The sequence below is a fragment of the Chiloscyllium punctatum genome, chromosome 24 (assembly GCF_047496795.1).
Source record: "Chiloscyllium punctatum isolate Juve2018m chromosome 24, sChiPun1.3, whole genome shotgun sequence".
NCBI classification, from domain to species: Eukaryota; Metazoa; Chordata; class Chondrichthyes; order Orectolobiformes; family Hemiscylliidae; genus Chiloscyllium; species Chiloscyllium punctatum.
The window spans coordinates 77,255,321-77,278,281 of NC_092762.1; the positions used below are offsets into that span (position 1 = coordinate 77,255,321).

A 22,961-nucleotide genomic window follows, 5' to 3' on the forward strand; every position below is an offset into this window, starting at 1 on the left:
ATTAGCCATGATTTTAATTGAATGATGGAACAGGATCAAGGGACAGAATGGTGTCTTCCTGTTCCTATGTGATAGGTCCTCTATTTAAATTGCTCCGGCCTTTCAAAATAGTATTTTGAAAGGACAGTTTTACTGAATTAAGAGTTGAAATTATAATCAGGATTTCCGAAATGTTTTACTACTGGCCATTCTAACTAGTTAGGTGATGTGTAAAACCAAGCTGTACAATTCATACTATTAATAGAAAACTGGAATGCATCAGTAGAGCATGCGATTGCTGCCAACAGGAACATGTATGTTCTTTTATTGGAGACCTCAAGACAAAGTAGCACACCATTATATAAGTAATGGGATACTGAAATACACAAGGACAAGTATACAACTTATTATGAAACTACTTAAAACACACAAACAAATGTGAAAACATGAAGGAAATATTAACAGCAGATAATTCTCTCATAATCACAAGAAGCCCAACACAGCAAAGCTCATTGACTACATTGGAAATATCTACTGCAATCTCATCTTTCCCTGTAACTTTTAACATTTTTCTTCAAGTGTTTGTCTAACTGCCTCTTAACTTGTTGCCAAATAATTGTGATTGAATTAGCATATTAATGTATTCCATATTCTAATCATTTGCATGCAATAATCTTTTAATGCACCTATATGTGTTAGTAATCTATCCCTATTTTTATACCTCATTATTCCTACTTAACCTAGCAGTAGAAATAACTCAAATTTTGTTTTTGAACACTTCTGTTGGCTCTTCTATTAACATTCCAGTGAAACTTGTTTATAGTCTTATTCAAAGCTTGAGATTTGTTAGAGAAAGTAATAGATTCCATCATTTTCTTTAATGCTGTCTATTAAACACAATGGATATTGATTTTCATGGACCAGATCTATGCGCATATACAGAAAATATGACAAATCTGCTTGAAATTTGAAGTAAAAATAGAAAAGATGGGAAACACTCATCAGGTTTGTCATCATCTGTTGAGAGAGAATGAACATCTTCGATCACTCAACAGAACTACAGACCTATATAAAACACTTTGTATTTGCACACCAGTTGTCAGGGGTGTATGACAAAACTGTGACAGGAACTTCACTGATACAAAGTTAATTGTGCATTTCTTACAGATTGGTATATTGGATTACAGCTGGATTAAGCAGTGCCTATCGTGGATTTGGATTTGGGCTGACATTTTTCCCAACCTTGGCGATGGTAGCCTACAATTTATACTGCATGTATGAACTGGGACTCGATCACTACTTTATCCCAGCTGAGAATGGAGGGCCCACACGAGCTCCCGCCCCAAGACTGAGATGGTGGGGTCTTGGAGGTTGAATAGCATCAGGACAAAGAAAAATTACACTGCATCGTGGAAGATTAGACTAGTGTACAATGCAAATGAGTGCAAGGAGAACACTAAAAGGACCACACTGATTGTGTGGTTTATTGCAGTTTAAAAGCTTCAAGTATCAGACAGGGTGAAATCTTGTGATGGTTTTAACAAAAATTCAATATTTCTGGAGTTATGAGTCTAACTACAAAATTATTGAAACTATGATATTGTTCTGTCCCACTGCCCTTGTTTAATGTCATCTCGCCATAAATGTCTATTACATATTTTTTCAGGTTTGTACAATTAGCTGATACAACTACATCTCAAATCATAGCATAAGAGTCAATTAAGTGTACATTTATGGATATTTATATACAATTGTATTCAATTTTGCTATTAAATTGAGATTGTTTCTCCTATTCTTGATGAACAGTTCGGGAAGCTCGATCCTTACAAAGTTAGCCACACAATTCCTTTTCATTGACCTACCACATAGTTCTCCATGCCACAGAACTGTGAACTCATTCTGACAGGGAGTCTTTGCTATAAATTACTGTTATGTTTCAGATACTATTGAAGAGGTTCCCAAAGCAAAACCACTATAGGTTATTGTGTAACCACAATGATTCAATGTTTGAGACCTTCTATGTTTATTGTCAATTTGTCTCCTTGCCCGATTCCACAAAGCATAAAGTTGCCTGGTATAGGAACTTTACAATAAAATTTTAAGTACTTAGCCATATGACTGAACATAGGAATAAACTTCCAGTATTTAGTCAAAACTTAATAGGTGAGAAATGTACAATTACACTCAGGAAGCCCTTTATTGTTTAACTGGATTATGAGATCTCAGGGCTATAATTACTGTAAAAATCCAGTATATTGGATATACCAGCATAAAAGTAGTAGCAGCATTACTCCTGGCGGGTGGAAGTCACTACCAGACATGTATGCTATAAAAACCCACACTGCCCGCAATCTATGCAGATTATATGGTAACAAGAACCACATTTAATGAAGCATAATTCTGACCCAGTATTAATATTTCCTTACTGCAAGAAAGAATACCCAAAGCACCTAAATTACTAACAGCAAACTTTTAAATTCTGGTTAATAGTGGAGTCTTTACTATAGAATAGGATTTACTGAACTCCAGCTGATTCTCATTGAATTTGATGATAATCACAGGTTGATTGTTAATTGTATTGCCATGTTGCTTGCCTATTTCATTGTGTTACTCAGGGCAAAAGTTCAGAACATTTTCTCTTCAGGAACATGATGAGATTGCAAATTGACAATGGAAAATTCACAAGATAAATATGAAGGATGCTGGTCCATCAATTCTGAATTTCCAACATTACAGTATTTTAGGAAGGATTAATATTGATAGTTTATAAGTATGCTATTATAGAGTATGTTTGAGATCTCTGTGCTTATGAAGGCATAAATATAATATCAAGCCAAATATATACATGCCACGGCACCACTGAGCATTCTTATTAATTGTAATAAAGGTGTTTTTCACGTTGGAATTCAAAAGGAAAGCTATCAATACATCAGGCTGGCAATTTTCCAGACTTCTTATAATCTGAAACCTTTGACATGTACAACACAGTACTAATGCTGAGAAGCACAGATAATTCTAGACAAAAACAAAGAGACCCAGTACACTCGGGATTTAACCAGATTTTCCCATTCACTCCTTATATGTACAGATCAATCTTCTTTTACCTTGACATCTAAGCATCGGGCTAAGAAACATGGTAGTGGAGCTGTCAAATCTGGAAAGAGAAAAGTGCAGGAAACTAAGAAGTGGTGATTATGTGATGCCAAACTTGACTTTATAACCTGGAAGATCACAGAAGGATATTCTGTGGAGGCCTAAAGAGTTGACAGTGAAGTAGTTCTGGAAAACAATAGATTACAATACATCTCCATGCATTGAGTCTTGATTTGAATACAGTAAAGAGGAAGAAGTATTTGTTTAATCATTGATCATGAATATTGTGAATAATTTCATTGAAGACTGTAATATATGCTGATCACCCTTTTCTCCTGGATAATTTTTGTGTAAAGTAGTGAATTGTGTGTTTTATTTTAATATTGACCTAGCTGTAACTTAAAAGAAGTACATTTAAGAATTGAATATTAGTCATTTTTATATGAAGTGTTTAGATATGTTTACTTGCATTGGACTTTGACCCATTCATAAAACATGAACTAGTTATGTATTTTATCTAATACATTGAAGAATGTAAATATCTAATAAAGCTACTGCATTGTGAACAGTGCTTTGCACATCAGTTCATACTTGTGGATTCTCACTGTGTATTTGTATATTATAGTCAGAGTAGTAAATAAAAAAAAAATTAAGAACAGAATTAGGCCATTTGGTTAAATGAACTTGCTCCACTATTGAGCATGATCATAATGGAGCTGCACTGTAATTTTACTTTTCTATTCTGAAATCTCTTTATTAATCAAAAAACTATCAATCTCTCTCTCGTGAATATGTACAGTGCAGTGATTTTTTAAAGCATTGCTGCTTATTATATAACTCAGGGGTCACTTAGGACCTGAAACTCTGGCAAAACTGCTATTGCATTTATCATTCCAGGTTTTTCTCATCCCTGATAGGTTTCTGGATCCTGAACTTATTGGGAAAGTGTATGAAAGAGAGAACACCTGGGGTTTTTTGTACTAGGAATGATAAATGCAGTGGGTTGACAATCCACTGTCACATCTGGTGGTGGATTCAAATCAGTAGGTTTGCTTTGCTGTCACTTGAAAGGGATTTAGGTGGGATGAGATTAACCTGTTGGTTGCAGATGTGCATCTATAGCAAAACGAAGGAAACCAATGGCTAGTGTGTGCACCCTGGCAATGGAAAAGTCATTGATTCAGCAAGTAATAGCTCTTTGGAGATTTGGGTTGAGGCACACTGTTTGGGAAAATCAAACAAGTGCAACTGAGTTAGCAATACACTGCTTCTGTGTCAGATGTTTATAATTTCGACTTTGGTACTAGAGACTTGACCACAAAATCTAGGTTCTAATGCAAAGTTGAACGACTGTTACTCTGTCAAAGGTTCCATTAACCAAGCAGCCTGCTCTTTCAGATGGATGCGAAGCACCCCGTGGCACTATTTTGAAGGAAGATTATCCCTGGTGTAAAGACAAACACCTAACGTCTCTACTAACATCAATAAATCTACATTACCTGCCATGATCACTATTATTTGTGAGAGCTTGTGTGGAAATGAGCTTCATGGTTCGTATATTACAACAGTGACTAGACAAGCCATTGTTAGTTGTAATGCACTTTGGAAACACTATTTCTTGGTTTACATATTATTCTAATGTGTGATGCTGATTTCAGTAGCCTACCTCATTCCTGATGAAGAGCTTTTGCCCGCTATGTCGATTTTCCTGCTCCTCGGATGCTGCCTGACTGGCTATGCTTTTCCAGAACCACTCTAACCTTGACTACGAAGAGTTGCACCCTGCAGTGCTGACATGCTTCCCCATAGAATTATTCAACAAAAGGACAGTGCTCCATCAGGCTGATTCTCTGCTGATGTCACTCTACTGAAGTGCAGAAAATCAGTTTCAAACATTGCCCAGCCATAACAATGCACAGCCATAACAATGCACATGTATGTTCTTTTGAAAAGAGCAACTGTCCCTTAAGGGCGGGCCTGAAAACAGTTCAAAGTTAGCGCCATCTTTGACATAAGAGGGTCAGAACTAAAGGACAGCTTCAGCCTATGGAAGAGGTTCAAGATGGATATTTAACATCTCGGCTTTCACCCAGCTTCCTAATCCTTCGCACTTAGACAAATGCTTCCAATGTTTAATGAAGAAAACATGTGGTTTCACATAAAGGATAAAAACCCAGGAGGACTGCATTTGTGGGCCTGCAGATGTATGCAAGAACAGTGCACTACTGACTGAGTCTTATGCAGCATGTATGCTATTTCTCCAGACAAGCTGATTGCACAAGACCCCACTGTCATTGTGCTGGGATTAGGTTGGGTACAGCAGGTGGGAAATATTCTTCTCAAAGTTCAACCTCTGACATTTCCTTAGGGTTCAAACTGTTGCATTTCGGTTGTCCTGATAAGCATTCATTTTATCAAAAGCTCAAAAACAGTCTGGAGAACCAAAAAGAAAAGCACCCAGAAAATGTCCACCATCTGGACAACAAATAAAAACTGAAATGATTTTTTTTTCCTGTCCTCATATTGTGTACCGTCATCTCCTCGTCTGAGTGAACTTATTTTGCACTTCCAACACTTCCTGTTTTCTCTTTGGAGTGTGAAGGGAATTTTATTTCTAAATCAGTCGACAACTCAGATGGTGTCGGTTATGGTGAGGTGAAAAGGCTTAATGTTTTTGAGTGGTGACCTTTTGTCACAATACCGGATGCTAATGGAGCGTTCATCACTGCAGTACTGACCAGCAGCTCTTCAGTTTCCTCTGATTTATCACACTGCCTACAAGGTTTTCTGTCCCTTTTTTGTGGGAAGTTTAGCATTCACAAACATCAGTGTACAGCTGAGATTGAACAAAAACTTAAAAAAAAAGAGTACTTTGAGGTCTTTAAAAAAATGCAATTCTAAGCTGGTGACTTTAAAGATTCCTCTGGTCAGGGAGCATTGGCCACCACTTCAACAACATTCTGAAAATAATCAAGGAGATCTGAAAGTAAAGATCTATCAGATACATTTGGGGATAACAAATACAACTTCTAAGAGAAGTTGAGGCGTTCTTCCTCCGGCGTGTTGGGTGGAATCCAAGAGAAAGAGAGGACTGCAGATGCTGGAGAGTGGAGTCGAAAAATGTGGCGCTGGAAAATCACAAGTCAGGCAGCATCCCAGGAGCAGGAGAATCGACATTTTAAGCCATTCATCAGGGGAGTGAGTGCGAAAAGGGGTGGGGGAAAGGAAGAAGGGGACTCAAATAGGGGGCTGGTGTGGGGGAAACGTAGCTGGGAAGGTGATAGGTAGACGCAGGCAGGGGGGGTGATGGTGATAGGCCAGAGGGGAGGGCGGAGGGAACAGGTGGGACCGTTCCAGAGGGCGGTGCCAAGTTGGAGGACTGGATCTTGAACGAAGTTTGGAAAGGGGAGATGAGGAAACTGGTAAAATTGACGTTGATGCCACGTAGTGGGAGAGTTCCAAGATAGAAGTTGAGGCATTCTTCCTCCAGGCGTTGGGTGGCTAGGATTTGGCAGCGGTGGCAGCCCAGGACTTGCATGTCCTTGGTGGCGTGGGGGGGGGGGGGGGGGAGTTGAAGTGGTCAGTGGATTTGTTGGGTGCATATATCCCAGAGATGTTCCCTGAATTGTGGTCCTGTCTCCCCAATGTAAAGGAGACCACAGAGGCGCTACAGAAGCATTAGATGAGGTGTTGAATGTGCAGGAAAATGTCTGCTGGAGGCGGAATGATTCTTCGGGGCCTTGGATGGAGCTACGGGTTTGGGGGGGTAAAGAGAGAAAGAGAATGGATTGGGGCACAGGTTTTATAGCTCCTGTGGTGGCAAGGGAAGGTGCAGGGAGTGGATGGCGGGAAACCTAACAAGGGAGTCACGGAGGGAATGGTCTCTACGGAATGCTGATGGGGTGGGGGTGGGAAATAAGTCTCTAGTGGTGGGGACTGATTGTAGATGGCAGAAATGGCAGAGGATAACATGCTGGATCCAGAGATTAGTATGGTGGAAGGAGACAACTGCGTTGGGGGAAGTGGAGGCGATGTGCTGGAGGGCATTTTTGACCATGGGTGAGGGATAATTGCTGTCCTTGAAAATAGGAGGCCATCTGCAATGTCCTGGAGTGGAATGGATCCTCCTGAGAGCAGATAGGACAGAGGTGGAAGAATTAGGAATGAAGGATAGTGTTTTTAAACTGCATTGGGTTTTTGGGGGGGGGGGGGGGGGGGGTTTAGAAATGTTGGTGGAAATGTAGTCCAAGTAGCTGTGGGAGTTGGTAGATTTGAAGTAGATGTCCATGATGATTCGGTCACCAGAGAGAGATCTAGGGAGCAGAGAGAGAGAGAGAGGTCAGAAATGATCCAGGTGAAATGGAGATGGAATTGCAAAAGATGCACTGTGCCACATATCTGAAGAGGCAGGCATAGCTGGGCCCATGCAGGTGCCCATGACTACCCCTTTAGGCTGAAGGAACCAGGAGGTGAGCACCTGTTGCACCAAATCAAATGAATGAGTGGGTGAAAGAGTACTAGTTGGATCAGCGGGAGAGCTTTTGCCCAAAACATCTATCTTCCTGCTCCTCGGATGCTGCCTGAACTGCTGTGCTTTTCCAGCACCACTCTAATCCAGAATCAGTGGGAGAGGAGGAAAGAGAGCTTAGAGGCCTTCGCCATGGCAGATGGGTGTGTACAGGGACTAGATGTCTATTGGGAAGGAGGTGGCATTCCAATTCTATCTCAGTCTTTCTTCTATTTGATTTTTGTCTCTCTTCTGTGGCTGATGATGTGCAAGTGCAGAGTCTATTCAACTGTGAGGCTTTAAAAATAAAAAGCTCAAATTCTACCCTTATGCAATGAGTTCTATTGAAACATGAGCTAACAAATAACCACCTGTCAATGCTCCTCTCCCTAGCTTCGCTCATTCAACACAGACTGTAGTTTAAATCTTCATGGTCCATCAGGCTCAGTTTTCCCTTGAAAATTGTATTCACCAAGCCTATAACCCACTGACATCAAAAAGTGTCTCTTTTTATTAGATTAGATTTCCTACAGTGTGTAAACAGGCCATTCGGCCCAACAATTCCAAACCAACTCTCCACAGAGTAACCTATCCAAACTCATTCCCCTATCCTATATTTACCCCTGATCAAGGGCAATTTAGCATGGCCAATTCTCCTGACCTGCACATCTTTGGATTGTGGGAAATAACCAGAGCACCTGGAGGAAACCCACACAGACACAGGGAGTAAGTGCAAACTCCACACAGACAGACAGACACCCACCCAAGGCGGGGATCAAACCTGGGTCCCTGGCACTGTGAGGCAGCAGTACTAACCACTGTGCCACCCCAGTATTAATCAGTATCAAACGAATGCTGCTCACCCTTTCATTCAGGTACATTTAAACAAGGTTAAACAATGATAATTAAACACATACAAGCCCCTAAAGAATAATTAGTTGGCTAAAAATTACTGAAATGAACAAAGGTTTCAGGTTTTTTTTCCACTTGATAGAACAACATACAAAATCCAACTTATTGGGATGATGGCAGTGATGGAATGGAGTGGGATGGGGGGAGGTCTCTAATATCAACCATCTGTTGCCCTGCATGTCTATAAATGTGTTCTAACTCTAGGTTAGAAATTGGCCCCACCTTTGCCAACTGACATGCTCTAATGACTTTTTGGGGACTATCATTTTCACTATTTTTCTCCAGTTTTACTCTAATGACAGCAGCTGACCTTCATTCAGCATGTGGCTGCTTGCTGTATAAAGCTTAGAATAAAGCCTTTGATTCTAACAGTTTGCCCGACAAGTAGCCACGAGATGTTACTCAAGTCTGGCTCACTAACTACACCTGATTTTTAAAACTGCAAACAGCATTCATTTGCTCAGGTTTCAATTAAACTGGGGTGGGGGGGAAGAAACGAGAAAGAGAGAGAGAGAGAGAGAAAAAAAAAAGAGAACGAGAGAGTTTTATAGTTTGAATATCTTCCATGCAAGTTACTGCTCAAGTTTAAAATCTTTCCCCAAGTTATGAAGGCAATCTTACATGGGGAAAACAATAACCAACTTTATTAGTTATGGTTCACACTATTATTTTAAGATGGAATCTGTTGCAATGTGATCGTTTCCCAGGAGACTCACTGGAGAGGGTCCAATTTTCAATGCAGTCTGTTAGCAGTTTCCTGTCGGAAAGCTTGACACAGGTTATGATATCCATCTACAAGTATTAAATGGGGGCGAGAGCGCCAGCGAGTCCAATCGCTGCTGTTTTCAAATGCTGCTCTGAAAAAAAAAAAGGAGCAGCGTCAGGTACAGGATCCAAGGTGCAATGTTTAACACTAAACTAGAAAGTGAGTAGTGTTGTGTTAGCAGCTGAATCCTCTACCTCTGAAGTGAAATACTATTAAAACAATAAATTGTATTTGCATAGTGTGCATTTAACCTAAATGGCACATAAATACTTCACAGGAGCAATCAAAATTTGAAATGTAAAATAAAAAGGAGGGAAATGAGGTAGGCTTGGGCCTTAAAAAAAAAGGAGAGAGAGAGAGAGAGAGAGAGTGGGAGTGTAAGTGCTCCACAATTCAAGATCCAGTTGGTCTGTTTACTCCATAATCCTACCTGTTCCAGATAACCATTCACTCCCTACTCATCAAGAATATTTAAAACAATGTGGATTCAAGATTTTCCTTGAGGAAGAAAATTCCAAAAAGAACAAAAACATTTTTCCTCATCTGTCTTAAATTGGCAATCCCTTATTTTGAAAGGGAGAGCTCCAGTTCTAAATTCTCCCACAAGAAATAGCATCCTTTCTACATTCACATTGTAAGATTCTGAGAGATGTTGACATTTTTTGACCAAGTCACATCTTCTATACGCCAGCAGACGCAAGTCTACTATTTCCAACCTTACTTCAAAGGGCAACTCATTCATTCCAGGTACTCATCTAGTAAATCTTCTCTGAACTGTTTCCAACATGTTTATGTCCTTTTGTAAAATATGGAGACCAAAACAGCACACCATACTCTAGCTGTGGTCTCACCAATGCTCCATATAACTGGATCATAACCTCCAGACTTCTGAACATTTAAAATTCAGAGTTTTGGGCCTAGATGGTTCAATAAGCAAGTCAAAATAGTTGGAAAAATAATTCTGCATTAAGTATTGGATGGAGTCAACCTTTTGGTCTTCACTAGAGTAGCTATAGCAAACTTTTTTTTTGTTACCTCCTCCCCCCACCCCCCCATGGATTTCTGTAACTCTTCCTGCAAAATTAAAAGCAGGAACACAGTAGCTGTAAGATCCAAAAACTCTAACGAGCCCAGCACAATACCACATGACCAACAGCCAAGAAGAGTTCAATTAGCAACATGCTTGACGAGGGATATGTACAAAAGTTTCTTTAACTGTTAGTTATCGGTTTGTCTGTTAACCTGCCTGAGCTAAAAGTTGAACCTACACTAAATGACCAGTCCATTAAGAACATAGTAACTCATAATTGAAGCCACCACAAAAATATGACAATGATCCAAGCATTAAAAAAAAGCTGAAAGAAATTCTCCATCTAACTGATTGATGCTACTACTATAGCATGGTGTAATGTTTTGGCTGTTAATTATATCTTTACTTGTGCTCAAACTCCATTCCTTCCACATTGTGCAGCCTGAATTACTATCCCTTTACGAGGTGGTGTGCACACAGTTTCTTGTGTTCTAATTGTGTCAATGAGATGAATAAGAGTTAGGTTGTTGCTTAGTTTCTGAATTGCTGTGCTGAAGTACTTCTAGACTTAACTATTTTGCATCTGACCCAGATTTGACAGCAGATCTGTTATTCTCCATAGTTAAATGTCTACTTCCTCTTGCATTTACTCTAGTTCAGTGAAACTAGAGTCTGATCCTAATTTCTATTACACTCTTGGGGCCAAATAGTTTTCTCCAGAAGGAAATAAAACCTTTGCACATTTCTGTTATCAGCATTCAGTGGAAGGTGATCTGTATGGGTCTTGTGCAAAATTTCTAACAGTTCAGATTTAAATCATCTCTTCACAGATTCGGACCACAATATTTCCTACTAATTGTCCATTTTTGGTTGCTTCCATTAGTCTGTACTTTATCCAGTGCCCATTGTGATTAAACTAAAGTTTTGTTTTATATCTAATTAAGATTGACTTTAAGTATTACTTTTTAAATGAGTAAAATCAGAATTACCAAGTCTGTGAAAGGTTCCCTTTTCTTCATTTCAAGGAGCTGACAGACATTTTAAAATGCCATTGTTCATTTACACAGTGAAAGTTGGCTAGATTCGTCACTTTTTACTGATGGTAAAATTGAATACTTGCTGTTTACTGGCCAGTCACTTTAAAATGTTAACCATGTTTTGATGTACAAAGCGCCAAGCTGCCAACCATTGAACTAAAGATCCCCAGTAATTTAAATTTGGCAATATACTGGAGTTGAAAATAGTCTGTTAACAGATAAAATAACTTAGTTTCAAAAATTGACATACATCCATAATGTGAAGTTTTATAATATATTATTAGAGAACTTCTATTCTGAAGAAGTGGAGATCATAATGTATCTGGATTAGTGATTCAAAACCCCAGGCTAACATTGTGGCCCTGTTGACATTGTAAAATCCTCCTTACCACATCCTGGAGATTGTGTCAAAATTGGGAGAGCTGTCCCAATAATAAAGCAACAGTTTGACATGGTCTATAAAGTATGATTCCACATATGACTATGCTCCATACACTACAACTGCCACTGGAAATGTCCTATCCCTAAAGCAGGACAGACCAATTAGAGGTGTTGAACATTGGTATGGTCAGGAAGAGTTACCCTTAGTGTCTTCAGCACCAACTTCAAATCCTCTGAAAACCCAGCTTCAATTAAAATGTGGAAAAGAAAATCTCTGCTACCAACCAAAAAGATCCGTCTCGGGTGAGAAATCAGTACTTCCCATGTTGAACACCATTGGAGGAGAGAATGATAGTTGCAATGACAGAACATGCTGAGTGGAGGATTTCAACATGCAAAGAGTACCATATCTGCCAGGATGTAGCTGATAGACCAGGTGGATAGTGAGGGAGCTTTATAAAAGGAGGAAAGAATCCACTTGACTTTGCTGTCACCAATCTACCTGTCACAGATGCATCCATCCACGAAATACTAGGAGGGGGGACCTCTGCACAGTTTTTGTGGAGACAATTTAACCTCCACATTCAGGATATTATGTTGTGTAGCAATGTCACATTGCTAAATGGGACAAACTTCAAACAGATCCAGCAGCTCAACCGACATCCAAGAGATTCTGGTGGGTTGACAGCAGAACTGTACCTAACTACAAAGTTAAGTAAAAATGACCCAACATATCTACTCTCTCATTACCATAAAGCCAGGAAATCAACTCCAATTCAAATGAATAGTGCAGGACGCATGCCTAGAGAAGAACCAAACAAAGTAGTGTCAACCTGAAGCTGCTACAAAAGGAACGCTTGTATGCCCAAGAGTGGAATAAGCAAGTGAGAGAAAAGGAGTTAGCAATCCTGCAACCAAGAGATCAGAACTAAGCTCTGCAGTCCTGCCACACAGTCATGAATGGCAGTGCACAATTAAACTACTAGGACAGAGGCTCCACAAATGTCCCCATCCTCAAGCTGGGGAGCCTTGCACACCACAACAACCAACAAGACTGAAATATTTGTATCAATCTTCAGCAAGAAGTGCTACACAGATAATACATCTCAGGGGTTCCAATACAAATATCAGTCTTCAACGAATTTATTGCAGTACACCTAATAAAAGATGGCTAAAGACACTGGATATTTCAAATGTGATGGGCCTTAACATTCCAGTAATAGTCATGAAGATTTATGCTCCAGAATGTGCAGTGTCCCTAACCATATTATTCCAGTATAGCTATTACATTGGCATCTACTTGACAATGTGAGAAATTGTCCAGGAGCACAAAAAAATAAAAAGCAGAAAAATTTCAACCCAGCCAACCACCACCCTGCAGTCTACTCTAGAGAAGTGTGACAGAATGGGTTATTAATAGCATGGTTATAAAGCAGCACTTGCAAAGGAATAAATTGCTAACAGGCCGTTTGAGCACCATCTGGACTACCCAGGGCCTGACCTCGTTACAGGCTAAGCTCCACATTAGAGCCAAGAAGTGGCGCAAGTGATTGCCCTTGACACTAGCCAATATTAGACATTTTTGAAAAAAGTGGGATGTGGATGTCACTGGCTGGCCAGCACGTTGCCCATCCCTAGTTGCCTGAGAAGGTGAGTGGTTAACTGTCTTCAGCTACTGCAGTCCACCTACTGTGGGTTGACCCACAATGCCATTAGGGAAGGAACTCCTGGATTTTGATTTGGTTACAGCAAAGAAAGACCAATGTTAAGTGGACTGGAGGAGAACGTGAAAGTGATGATCACAAGCATCTGTTCTTGTCCTTCCAGATCAAAGGGGTCATAGATTTGGAAGATGCTGTCCAAGAATCTTTAATAAATTGAATGGTGGCAAGGAGGAGTCATCTGGAATCAACAGGAATTGGGGGAGGGAAACCATTTGCTGGTTGGAGTCATACCTAGCATGTAAACGAAAGATGGTTGTGGATATTGGCGATCAAACATCTCAATCCCAGGACATGAATGTAGGAGTTCCTCAGGAGGTATCCTCAGCCCAAACATCAGCTCCTTCATCAATGCCTTACCCTCCGTCAAAAAAGATCAGAAGTGGAGATGTTTTCTGGTGGTTGAGCAACAGTCAGCATCATCTGTATTCCTCTGATACCCAAGCAGTCCACAAACATATGCTGCAAGACTTTGGCAACAGGATTGGCCACAATCAGTAATAGGTAACATTCATGCCACATGAGTACTCGATAATGACCATTTCCAGAAGCAAATAATCTAACCATTGTCTCTTGACATTAAATGGCATTACTGTTGAACTCCTACTATCAAATTTCTGGCAGTTAACACTGACCAGTCTAGTCCTACAATAGAACATAGAACAATACAGCACAGAACAGGCCCTTCAGCCCTCAATGTTGCACTGACCTGTGAACTATTCTAAACTCATCTCCCTACACTATCCCATCATCCATGTGCTCATCCAAGGATGGTTTAAATCTCCCTAATATGGCTGAGTTAACTACATTGGCACGTAGGGCATTCCACACCCTTACCACTGAAAGTAAAAAACCTGCCTTTGACATATGTCCGAAATCTATCACCCCTCAATTTGTAGCTATGCCCCCTCGTACGACAAAAAAAAAGACTTTCACTGTCTATCCTATCTAATCCTCGGATCATCTTGTATGTTTTTAATCAAATCCCCTCTTAGCCTACTTCTTTCCAATGAGAATAGACCCAAAACCATGTTGACCATCTCTCAGCTTTTCCTCCAGACCAGGCAACATCCTGGTAAATCTCCTCTGCACCTTTTCCAATACTTCCACATCCTTCCTGAAATATGGCAACCAGAACTGTACACAATATTCCAAGTATGGCTGCACCAGCGTTTTGTATTGTTGCAGCATGACATTGCAGCTCTGGAACTCAATCCCTCTACGAATGAAACCTAACACCGTATGCCTTCTTAACAGCACTATCAGCCTGGGTGGCAACTTTCAGGGATCTATGTACATGAACTCCAAGATCCTTCTGCACAAACTACCAAGAATGTTTCCATTGACCCAGTACTCTGCCTTCCTGTTATTCTTCCCAAAGTGCATCACCTCACATTTAGTTGCATTGAACTCCATTTGCCACCTCTCAGCCCAATTCTGCAGTTTATCCAAGTCCCCCTGCAATATTCTTCCACACTGTCCACTACTCCACTGACTTTAATATCATCTGCAATTTACTAATCCATCCACCTATGCCTGCATCCAAGTCATTTATAAAAATGACAAACAGCAGTGGTCCCAAAACCGATCCTTTAGCACACCACTAGTAACCAGACTCCAGGCTGAATATTTTCCATCAACCACCACTCGCTGCCTTCTTTCAGAAAGCCAATTTCTAATCCAAACTGCTAAATCACCCTCAATTCCATGCCTCTGCATTTTCTCCAACAGCCTATCATGTGGCTGAAGTCCATGTACACCACATTAACTGCCCTACCCTCATCTACATGCTTAGTCAGCTTCTCAAAAAACTCAATGGAGGTTTGAGACACATGACCTGCCCTTGACAAAACCATGTTGACTATCTGAAATCAAATTGTTGCTTGCTAGATGATTATAAATCGTATCTCTTATAATCCTTTCCAAAACCTTTCCTACAACAGAAATAAGGCTCACTGGTCTATAATTACCTGGGTTATCTCTACTGCCCCTCTTGAACAAGGGCACAACACTTAATCCTCCAGTCCTCTGGTACTGAGCCAGAGACAATGACGACTTTAATATTAAAGCCAAAGGCTCTGCTATCTCCTCCCTAGCCTCCCAAAGAATCTACTGATAAATCCCATCCGGCCCAGGGACTGGTCTATTTTCACTCCTAGAATTGATAACACCTCTTTGTAGCTAACCTTGATCCTTTCTAGTCTAATAGCTCCTATCTCATTCTTCTCCTCTACAATATTCTCCTTTTCCTGAGTAAAAATCAATGAGAAATATTTTAGTACCTCTACAATCTCCACAGGGTCCACACTCAGCTTCCCGCTTCTGTCTTTGACTGGCTTTATTCCTACCCTAGTCACCCTTTTATTCCTCACATACCTATAGAAAGCTTTAAGGTTCTCCTTTATTCTACTTGCTAAAGACTGCTCGTGTCCTCTTTGCTCCTCTTTACTCTCTTTAAAATCCTTCCTAGCTGATTTGTAACTCTCCATTGTCTCATCTGAACAGTCTTCTCATCAACACAAGCTTCCTTCTTCCACTTAACAAGAGATGCAATTTCTGTAGTAAACCACAGTTCCCTTACCTTATCACTTCCTCCCTGCCTAACAAGGACACACAATATCTGTTCCTTAAACCAGCTCCACATTTCTATTGTCTGCATTTTGCTACCCGATTCTGTGCATCCTAATCACATTATAATTGCCCTTGCCCCATCGATAACTCTTGACCTGTGGCATGTACCTATCCCTTTCCATCGCTAAACTAAACATAACTGAATTATGGTCTCTCTCTCTCCAAAGTGCTCATCTACAACTAAATCAAACATCTGGCCTGGTTCATTACCAAGCACCAGATCCAGGGTGGCCTCCCCTCTTGTCGGCCATTCGACATACTGTCAGGAAACCCTCCTGTACACATCAGACAAAAACTGATCCATCCAACATAGAGTTTATAGCTTTTTCAGTCAGTCAATGTTGGGGAAATTAAAGTTCCCCATAATGACCACCCAATCCTCTCCACCTCCTTGGAACTCTGCGGAGGCCTATATAAAAAAAATAACTTGACGCAGTGTGACCTCTCCTCTCCTGTTTCTAACCTCGGCCCACACCACCTCAGTAGACGCGTCCTAGTCAAAAGTTTTTCAGCCACTGTTATACTATCTTTGACTAACAAGGCCACACCACCTCGCCTGTTCTTAAAGATATAAACTCTGGAACCTACAAAGTCCATTCCTGACCCTGGTCTATCTACGTCTCCGAAATGGCCACAACATTGAAGTTCCAGGTACCTATCCATGCTGCCTTATTTCAGATACTTCTGGTGTTGAGGTAGACACCAGCTTGCTGTCTGCCAGTACATTCCTGTGACCATGAAATCCTGACAATGTCCTCCCTACTCTGATCCTCCTGTGCACTTGAGTTACAGCACAGGTTCCCATGCCCCTGCTGAGCTAGTTTAAACCCACTCAAATAGCACCAGCAAGTTTCCTACCCAGGACATTAGTACTCCTCTGGTTCAGGTGAAGACTATCCTGCTTGTATTGGTCCCACCTTCCCCAGAATGAGCCTCAATTATTCAAGTACCTGAAACCCTCCCTCCTGCACCATCCTTGCAGCCATGTGTTCAGCTGATATCTCTCCTTACTCCTTGCCTCACTATCACGTGGCATGGGTAACAAACCAGAGATAACAACTCTTTGTTCTGGCTCTCAGCTTCCACCCTAGATCCCTGAAATCCCTATCCCTCTTTCTACCTATGTTGCTGGTACCTACATGGACCACGACCTGGGGCTGGTCACCCTCTCCCTTCAGGACCCCAAAAGATACGATCCCAGACATCACAGACCCTGGCACCTGGGAGTCAACACCAACTGAGTCATTTGTTCCCAAAGCTTCTATCTGACCCTGTAACAATTGAGTTACAAAATGACTAAACACACACACCACCTTTCCCTCCTTCCCTTTGTGCAACAGGGGACAGGCTCTGTGCCAGAGACTTAGGCCCACTGCATATCCTTGGTAAGTCATCCCCCCAACAGTATCCAAAACTATATACATGTTTTTCAGGGGAACCACCACAGGGGATCCCTCTGCTGACTTTTTTCCTCCTTTGAACCAAGCTTTCTTCGTGCCTAGGAGGCATTGCTTCCCTGTAACTCATCTATCATAGCTTCTGCCTCCAGATTGATTTGAAGTTCATCCAGCTCCCTAACACTATCTTGAAGGAGAGAGTGTTGGGTGCACTTCCTGCAGATGTACTTGGATGGGACACTAATGGCATCCCTCACCTCACATCATGCAGGAGCAACATTCCTCTCCCTGCACTGCCATCTCAGCTAGTCCCCTTATCAGAAAAGTAAAAAAAAAATGAAGCTTATTGATTTGTCCCTGCTCTTTAAGGTTAAAAGGAGGTGGTTGGGTGGGAGGCTCTACAAAAGGTAGGGTCTCAGATTTAGAAAACACTCACTTATATAGCTGAATGGAAAAAACCCCTTTCCCAGAAACCTCTGCTCTGATGCCAAATATAAAAACTCAAATCAGTGACTCACCGCTCCAGACAGGCCCCTGGTCCATGCTCCTGTACTTAGAGCTAAAAAACAAAAAATTAGCTAGGAATTCTACAGAGTAATTCACCACCTGTCTCCCAAACACCCATCCATCATCTACAATGATACAAATCAGGAGTATCCCATCAGACTCCCAACTTGCATGCATAAGTGCAGCTCCAACACAAGAAGTTTGACACCATCAAGATAAAGGCAACTTGTTTGATCTTCAACCTTCACTGTTCACTGTTGAAACAATGGCAGTGTGGGTACCATCTACAAGATACATTACAGTAGCTCATTAAGGCTTCCCTCTGTCTGCATGAACTTTGTTTTGTGCTCGGTCTTAAAAACTCCTAAGCAATTATTCTCCAAAATGTCTTGCTGGCCATTTTTAGCTAGGAGCAGCAACTCCTAAATGCTGTGTTGAACTCACTTTGTTTCTTTTTCTTAAAATAAAAAAAGTTACAGCTGCAAAGAACTAAAACTGAAATCCAGACAATTAGCAGTGTCAAAGCTGTCAGAACGATGGGAAAAGTCCTGAGGTGCTTTGAAGTTTGTGGGAAGAGTTGTCCAGGAGTGAGCTGTGGAGATCCAAGATGATGACATCAACACTTTTTTGTAGGAAGACCCATATCTGTCAATATAGCATTTACCACCCTTTCAAATTTTGTCCGAAGAAAATGCTGGATACCTCAAGATCCCACAAATGACACATGCATGTGCAGATTTCATTTCACAGAAATTCATTCTGGTTAAACAAAGCTACCTTTGCAGTCTGAACACAGTTGAGAAAACAAATCCGTACCTATAGTAGTAACAAAACAACATATTTCTTAAATGACAGCTGGAGAGAAGTACGGCCAAAGATACATCATATACAGAAATTCTAGTACATCAATATCTCCTCCCAGTGGAGGAGATAAATTCTCCAAAAATTGCATAATTTTTAAACATACTACAAACACTTGTGCCACTATAGAGAGAGACCAAAGTGCCAAATTATAACAACCCACAGGGCAAAATGGGGTTGGTCAGAGTTCAAAAGGTAGAGTAAAAGTTGACTGAGGCACAACTCGGACACCCAATTAAAACCTCTCCTTCACTGAGCTGCTCAGATTGCTACTGGGGGTAAAGGCTGCTGTCAGTTGGAGTGTATAGCTTTTTGTTTTGTTCTGCAAAAATCAGCTGATTCTACCTATAAAATAGAAAATCTTCATCATAAAGCTACTATAGACTTCAATCACATGCAATATTCAGCTGCCCTTGGGTAATAGGGCCTCATTTGAAAAAAAAAGCTTGCATTTATATAGTAACTTTATTAACGGGACATAAAAGGAACTCTGCAACCAGTGATTACCTTTTTAAAACTAGAAGGCAGGATTGACTTTATAATGGCATACCCTACAGCCAGTTAAATGCTCAGAGGGATTTAATAGGTTCAGGGCAAGACTTTTGCCTCTGATGGGGAAGTGGAAGTCCCAGCTCTGAAAGTTGCAAGATGATCAACTAGCAAACAGTCCTGCTCCCTGGAGCACCACAGGTAATAGTGACCACTGTTGAGACTGCACCCAGTTCTCAACAATGGGAAGCCACAGCCAGATGGCAAGGCAAGTTAGCCTCAACAATGGGGGGAGATTTTTTTTTAAAAAGGGCACAGTGAGGGCTGAGGGTCTGCACAGAGCAATAAGCAAAAAAGGGAAACCTGGAGGCATTGGGGTGGGGTGGGGGAGGAGGGGGATGTTATGTTTTTGATGGGTGCCCTCAGAACATCCTCCATTCTACCTATAGAATTGCAGAGCGCTTTGGACAGCTTGGTAGGTCCATAGCATTACACCCAAATCTACACCTCCATCCACCAAACTCCATCTGGGTGGAACACAAAATTCTGCCAGTTGTTTCTTTTGTAATGAAGAAAAGATGGTCAAAAATTTGCAGACAGCAAGCTCCCACATACAGCAATGTGGCAGTGACTAGATACTCTTGCGATGAAAACAAGATACTGCAAATGGAGGAATGTACATGGAGAAAGTAATGAAGACTTCATTAGGGGTCATAGCTTGGGGACAGTCCATATCACTGTAGAGATGGACGTATGAGAATGTATGAAGGTGGATAAATCTCCAGGTTCTGACCAGATACATCCAAGAACACTAAAGAGGCTAGAGGGAGAATTGCAAGGTCCTGGCTGATAGGTTTGTATCATTAGCTACAGGTGAGGTCCCAGAAGACTAATGTTGTGCTTTATTCAGGGGCCGCAAAGGAAAACCTGGAATTATAGACCAATAAGCCTAACATCTGTGGACGGCAGGTTACTGGAGAAGGTTCCAGGGTTTGGGGCGAGAGAGAGAGAGAGAGAGAGAGAGAGAACACCTCAAGTTTGTTAGAGTTCTATGATGAAGTGACCAGGAAGGTTGATGAGGGCAGGGAAGTAGACTAATCTACATAGATTTCGTTAAAGGACTTTGATAAGGTTCCACATAGTAAGATGCTCTGGAAGATTAGATCGCATGGCATCCAGGGGAGCTGCCAAATTGGATACACAATTGGCTTGATAGTAGGAAACAGAGGGTAATAGTGGAAGGATACTTATCTCACTGAGGTCTGTGACTAGTGTGCCTCAGGGGTCTATGCTGAGCCCATTGCTGTTTGTTATCTAGATCAATGATTTGGTTGAGAATGAACAAGATACGATTATGAAGTTTGCAAATGACACTAAAATAGGCAGTATTGTGGACAGTGAGCCAGAAATTATACCATACCTTGATCAGCTGAGGAAGTGGGCTGAGAAATGACAAATGGAGTTTAATATAAGTTTAAAAAAGTGTGAGGTCTTGCATTTTGCAAAATCAAATCAAGACATGAGTTTCATGATGAATGGTAGGGCCTTAAAAAAGGAGTGCAGTAGAACAGAGGGACCTTGGAGTTAAGGTGCACAGTTCTGAAAGTGGAGTCACAGGTAGACAGAGCAGTGAAGGCAGCTTTTGGCACACTGGCCTTCGTCAGGGATTTGAGTATAGAAGTCAAGAAGTTATATTGCAGTTGTGCAGGATGTAGGCAAGGCCACACTTGGGAGTATTGTGTTCAGTTGTGATCACTTTGCTATGGGAATGATGATACTAAATTGGAACAAGTGCAAAAAGAAATTTACAAGGAGATTGCCAGGACTCAACAGCCTGAGTTAGGAGAGGTTGGACAAGCTAGGATGTTTTTCTTTAGACTGAGGGATCTTAGAGGTGTAGAAGATCATGAGAGGCATGGATAGGGTAAATGCACTCATTCTTTTCTACTCCTCCCCCTCCCCCCCACAAAGAGTTGGGAATAAAAGAACAACAGCTTAAAGGTTAGAGGGGAAAGAATAAAAGGGAACCCAAGGAGTAACTTGTGGTTTTTAATTTTTACACAGTGTTATGCATATGGAATGAGCTGCCAGCAGGAGTGGTTGAGTTGAGTACATTAAACAACATTTGGACAAATATATGGATGAAAAAAAAGGTTTAGAAGGATATGAGCCAAGTGCAGGGAAATGGGATTAGTGTGGATGGATTGGCATGGACCAGCTTGGGCCAAAGGGCCTGTCTCCAAGCTGTAGGACTCAGTCCTAGGACATTACTAGCTAGTAATTTATTGCCAGTCTCTACTCATTCTTGAGGAGGTGAGCTGCTTTCTTGAACAACTGCAGTCCTTTAAACAGTAGGTAGACCCATAATGCTGTTGTTAGGGAGACAACTACAAGATTTTACTCCAACAACACTGAAGGAACAGTGATGTATTTCCCAGTCAGGATGGAGAGTGGCTTGTAGGGGAAATTGCAGGTGCTGGCATTCCCATGTATCTGCTACTCTTGTCTTTCTAGATGGAATTATTGTAGGTTAGGAAGATGCTGTCTGAGAATCTTTGAATTTCTGCAGTACATCTTGCAGACAGCACACACTGCATGGACTGGTAGGACGGAAGGGTCTATTTCCACGCTATATGACTATGATGCTACTAATGGTGGAAGGAGTGAATATTTTTGTGGATGTGGTGCCAGTCAAGCAGGCTACTTTATACTGGATGGTGACAAGCTACTCTAGTGTTGGTGGAGCTACACTCACTCATCTAATCAAGAAGGTAGCATTCAATCATACTCCTGACTGGTGCTTTGTAGATGGTGGACAGGGTTTGGGGAGTCACGTGGTGAGTTATTCACTGCAGTCTACTCTCTGACCTGCTCTTGTAGCCAGTCCAGTTAAGTTTCTGGTCAATGACAACCCTCCAGGATATTGATAATGGGGATTCAGTGATAATTAATGTCAAGAAGCAATGGTTAGATCATCCTACTGTAGACAGTCATTGGAACCATACAAATGCCAGGCAATTTTACTTGCCATTTTTCAATCCAAGCCTGGATACTGTCCAGGTCTTGTTTCAGCTGAAATAAAGAAAAGAAAAACGACCAATCCAGAGCAACTCACCATGTCTAGCAGTATCTGCAGAGAGAAAAAACAAAGTTAGAATCTAGTGCAAGAAACAAACATTCTGAAGACTTGTAATGTTGTTTGATGAATAAACTTGACTAAACAAGCAGGAATAAATTGCCACCTCTTTATCAAGTAGTGCTGTGGGTCTTTTGCAACCCAAGAGGGCAAATAGGGATTTGGCTTACTGCATCTGAAAGATAGCACCTCAGACCATGCAGCACTTCCTCAGTTCTACAATGAAGTGGTAGCCTAGATTTTTATGCTCAAATCTCAGGAGCAGAATTTGAATCCATTAATCTTCACTACCAAATTGAGACACAGGTGTTTCTAAAAATTTGAGCAATGAACTTAAAACTGCAATAACATGAATTCTCCTAAAAGTGTAAAATAATGCTGTATATAATTATATGTACCAAAGTGTACTAAAGCAAATTAATGACAATAAATAAAAGTCGAAGGAAAACATTGGAGATTAAGAGCTTGAGGGATGACAAGACAAGGAAAGATAGAGATGTGAATCCAAACTGAG

The 22,961-nt window shown here is 41.1% G+C and overlaps 1 protein-coding gene and 1 long non-coding RNA gene across 6 annotated transcripts in view; one reads left to right on the forward strand and one right to left on the reverse strand.

The window, feature by feature from the left end:
* Window positions 1–3,631, forward strand: part of LOC140494714 (uncharacterized) — a 130,939-nt gene extending 127,308 nt beyond the window's left edge. For 4 of the 5 annotated variants that reach the window (XM_072594231.1, XM_072594232.1, XM_072594229.1 and 1 more), the window contains exon 4: window positions 1,147–3,630. In XM_072594231.1, coding sequence (XP_072450332.1) covers window positions 1,147–1,354 — 208 coding nt within the window. In that variant the 3' untranslated portion in view covers window positions 1,355–3,630. Of the gene's footprint in view, window positions 1–1,146 lie in introns of all 5 variants that reach the window. The other variant, XM_072594233.1, reaches the window with a different exon arrangement.
* LOC140494715 (uncharacterized) lies at window positions 3,018–22,407 on the reverse strand. The gene is made up of 3 exons (XR_011964034.1): window positions 9,208–22,407; window positions 4,739–4,939; window positions 3,018–3,133 (listed from the first exon to the last, which is right to left on the reverse strand). It is a non-coding gene; the product is annotated as an uncharacterized lncRNA (long non-coding RNA).
* Window positions 22,408–22,961: the final 554 nt, after the last annotated feature.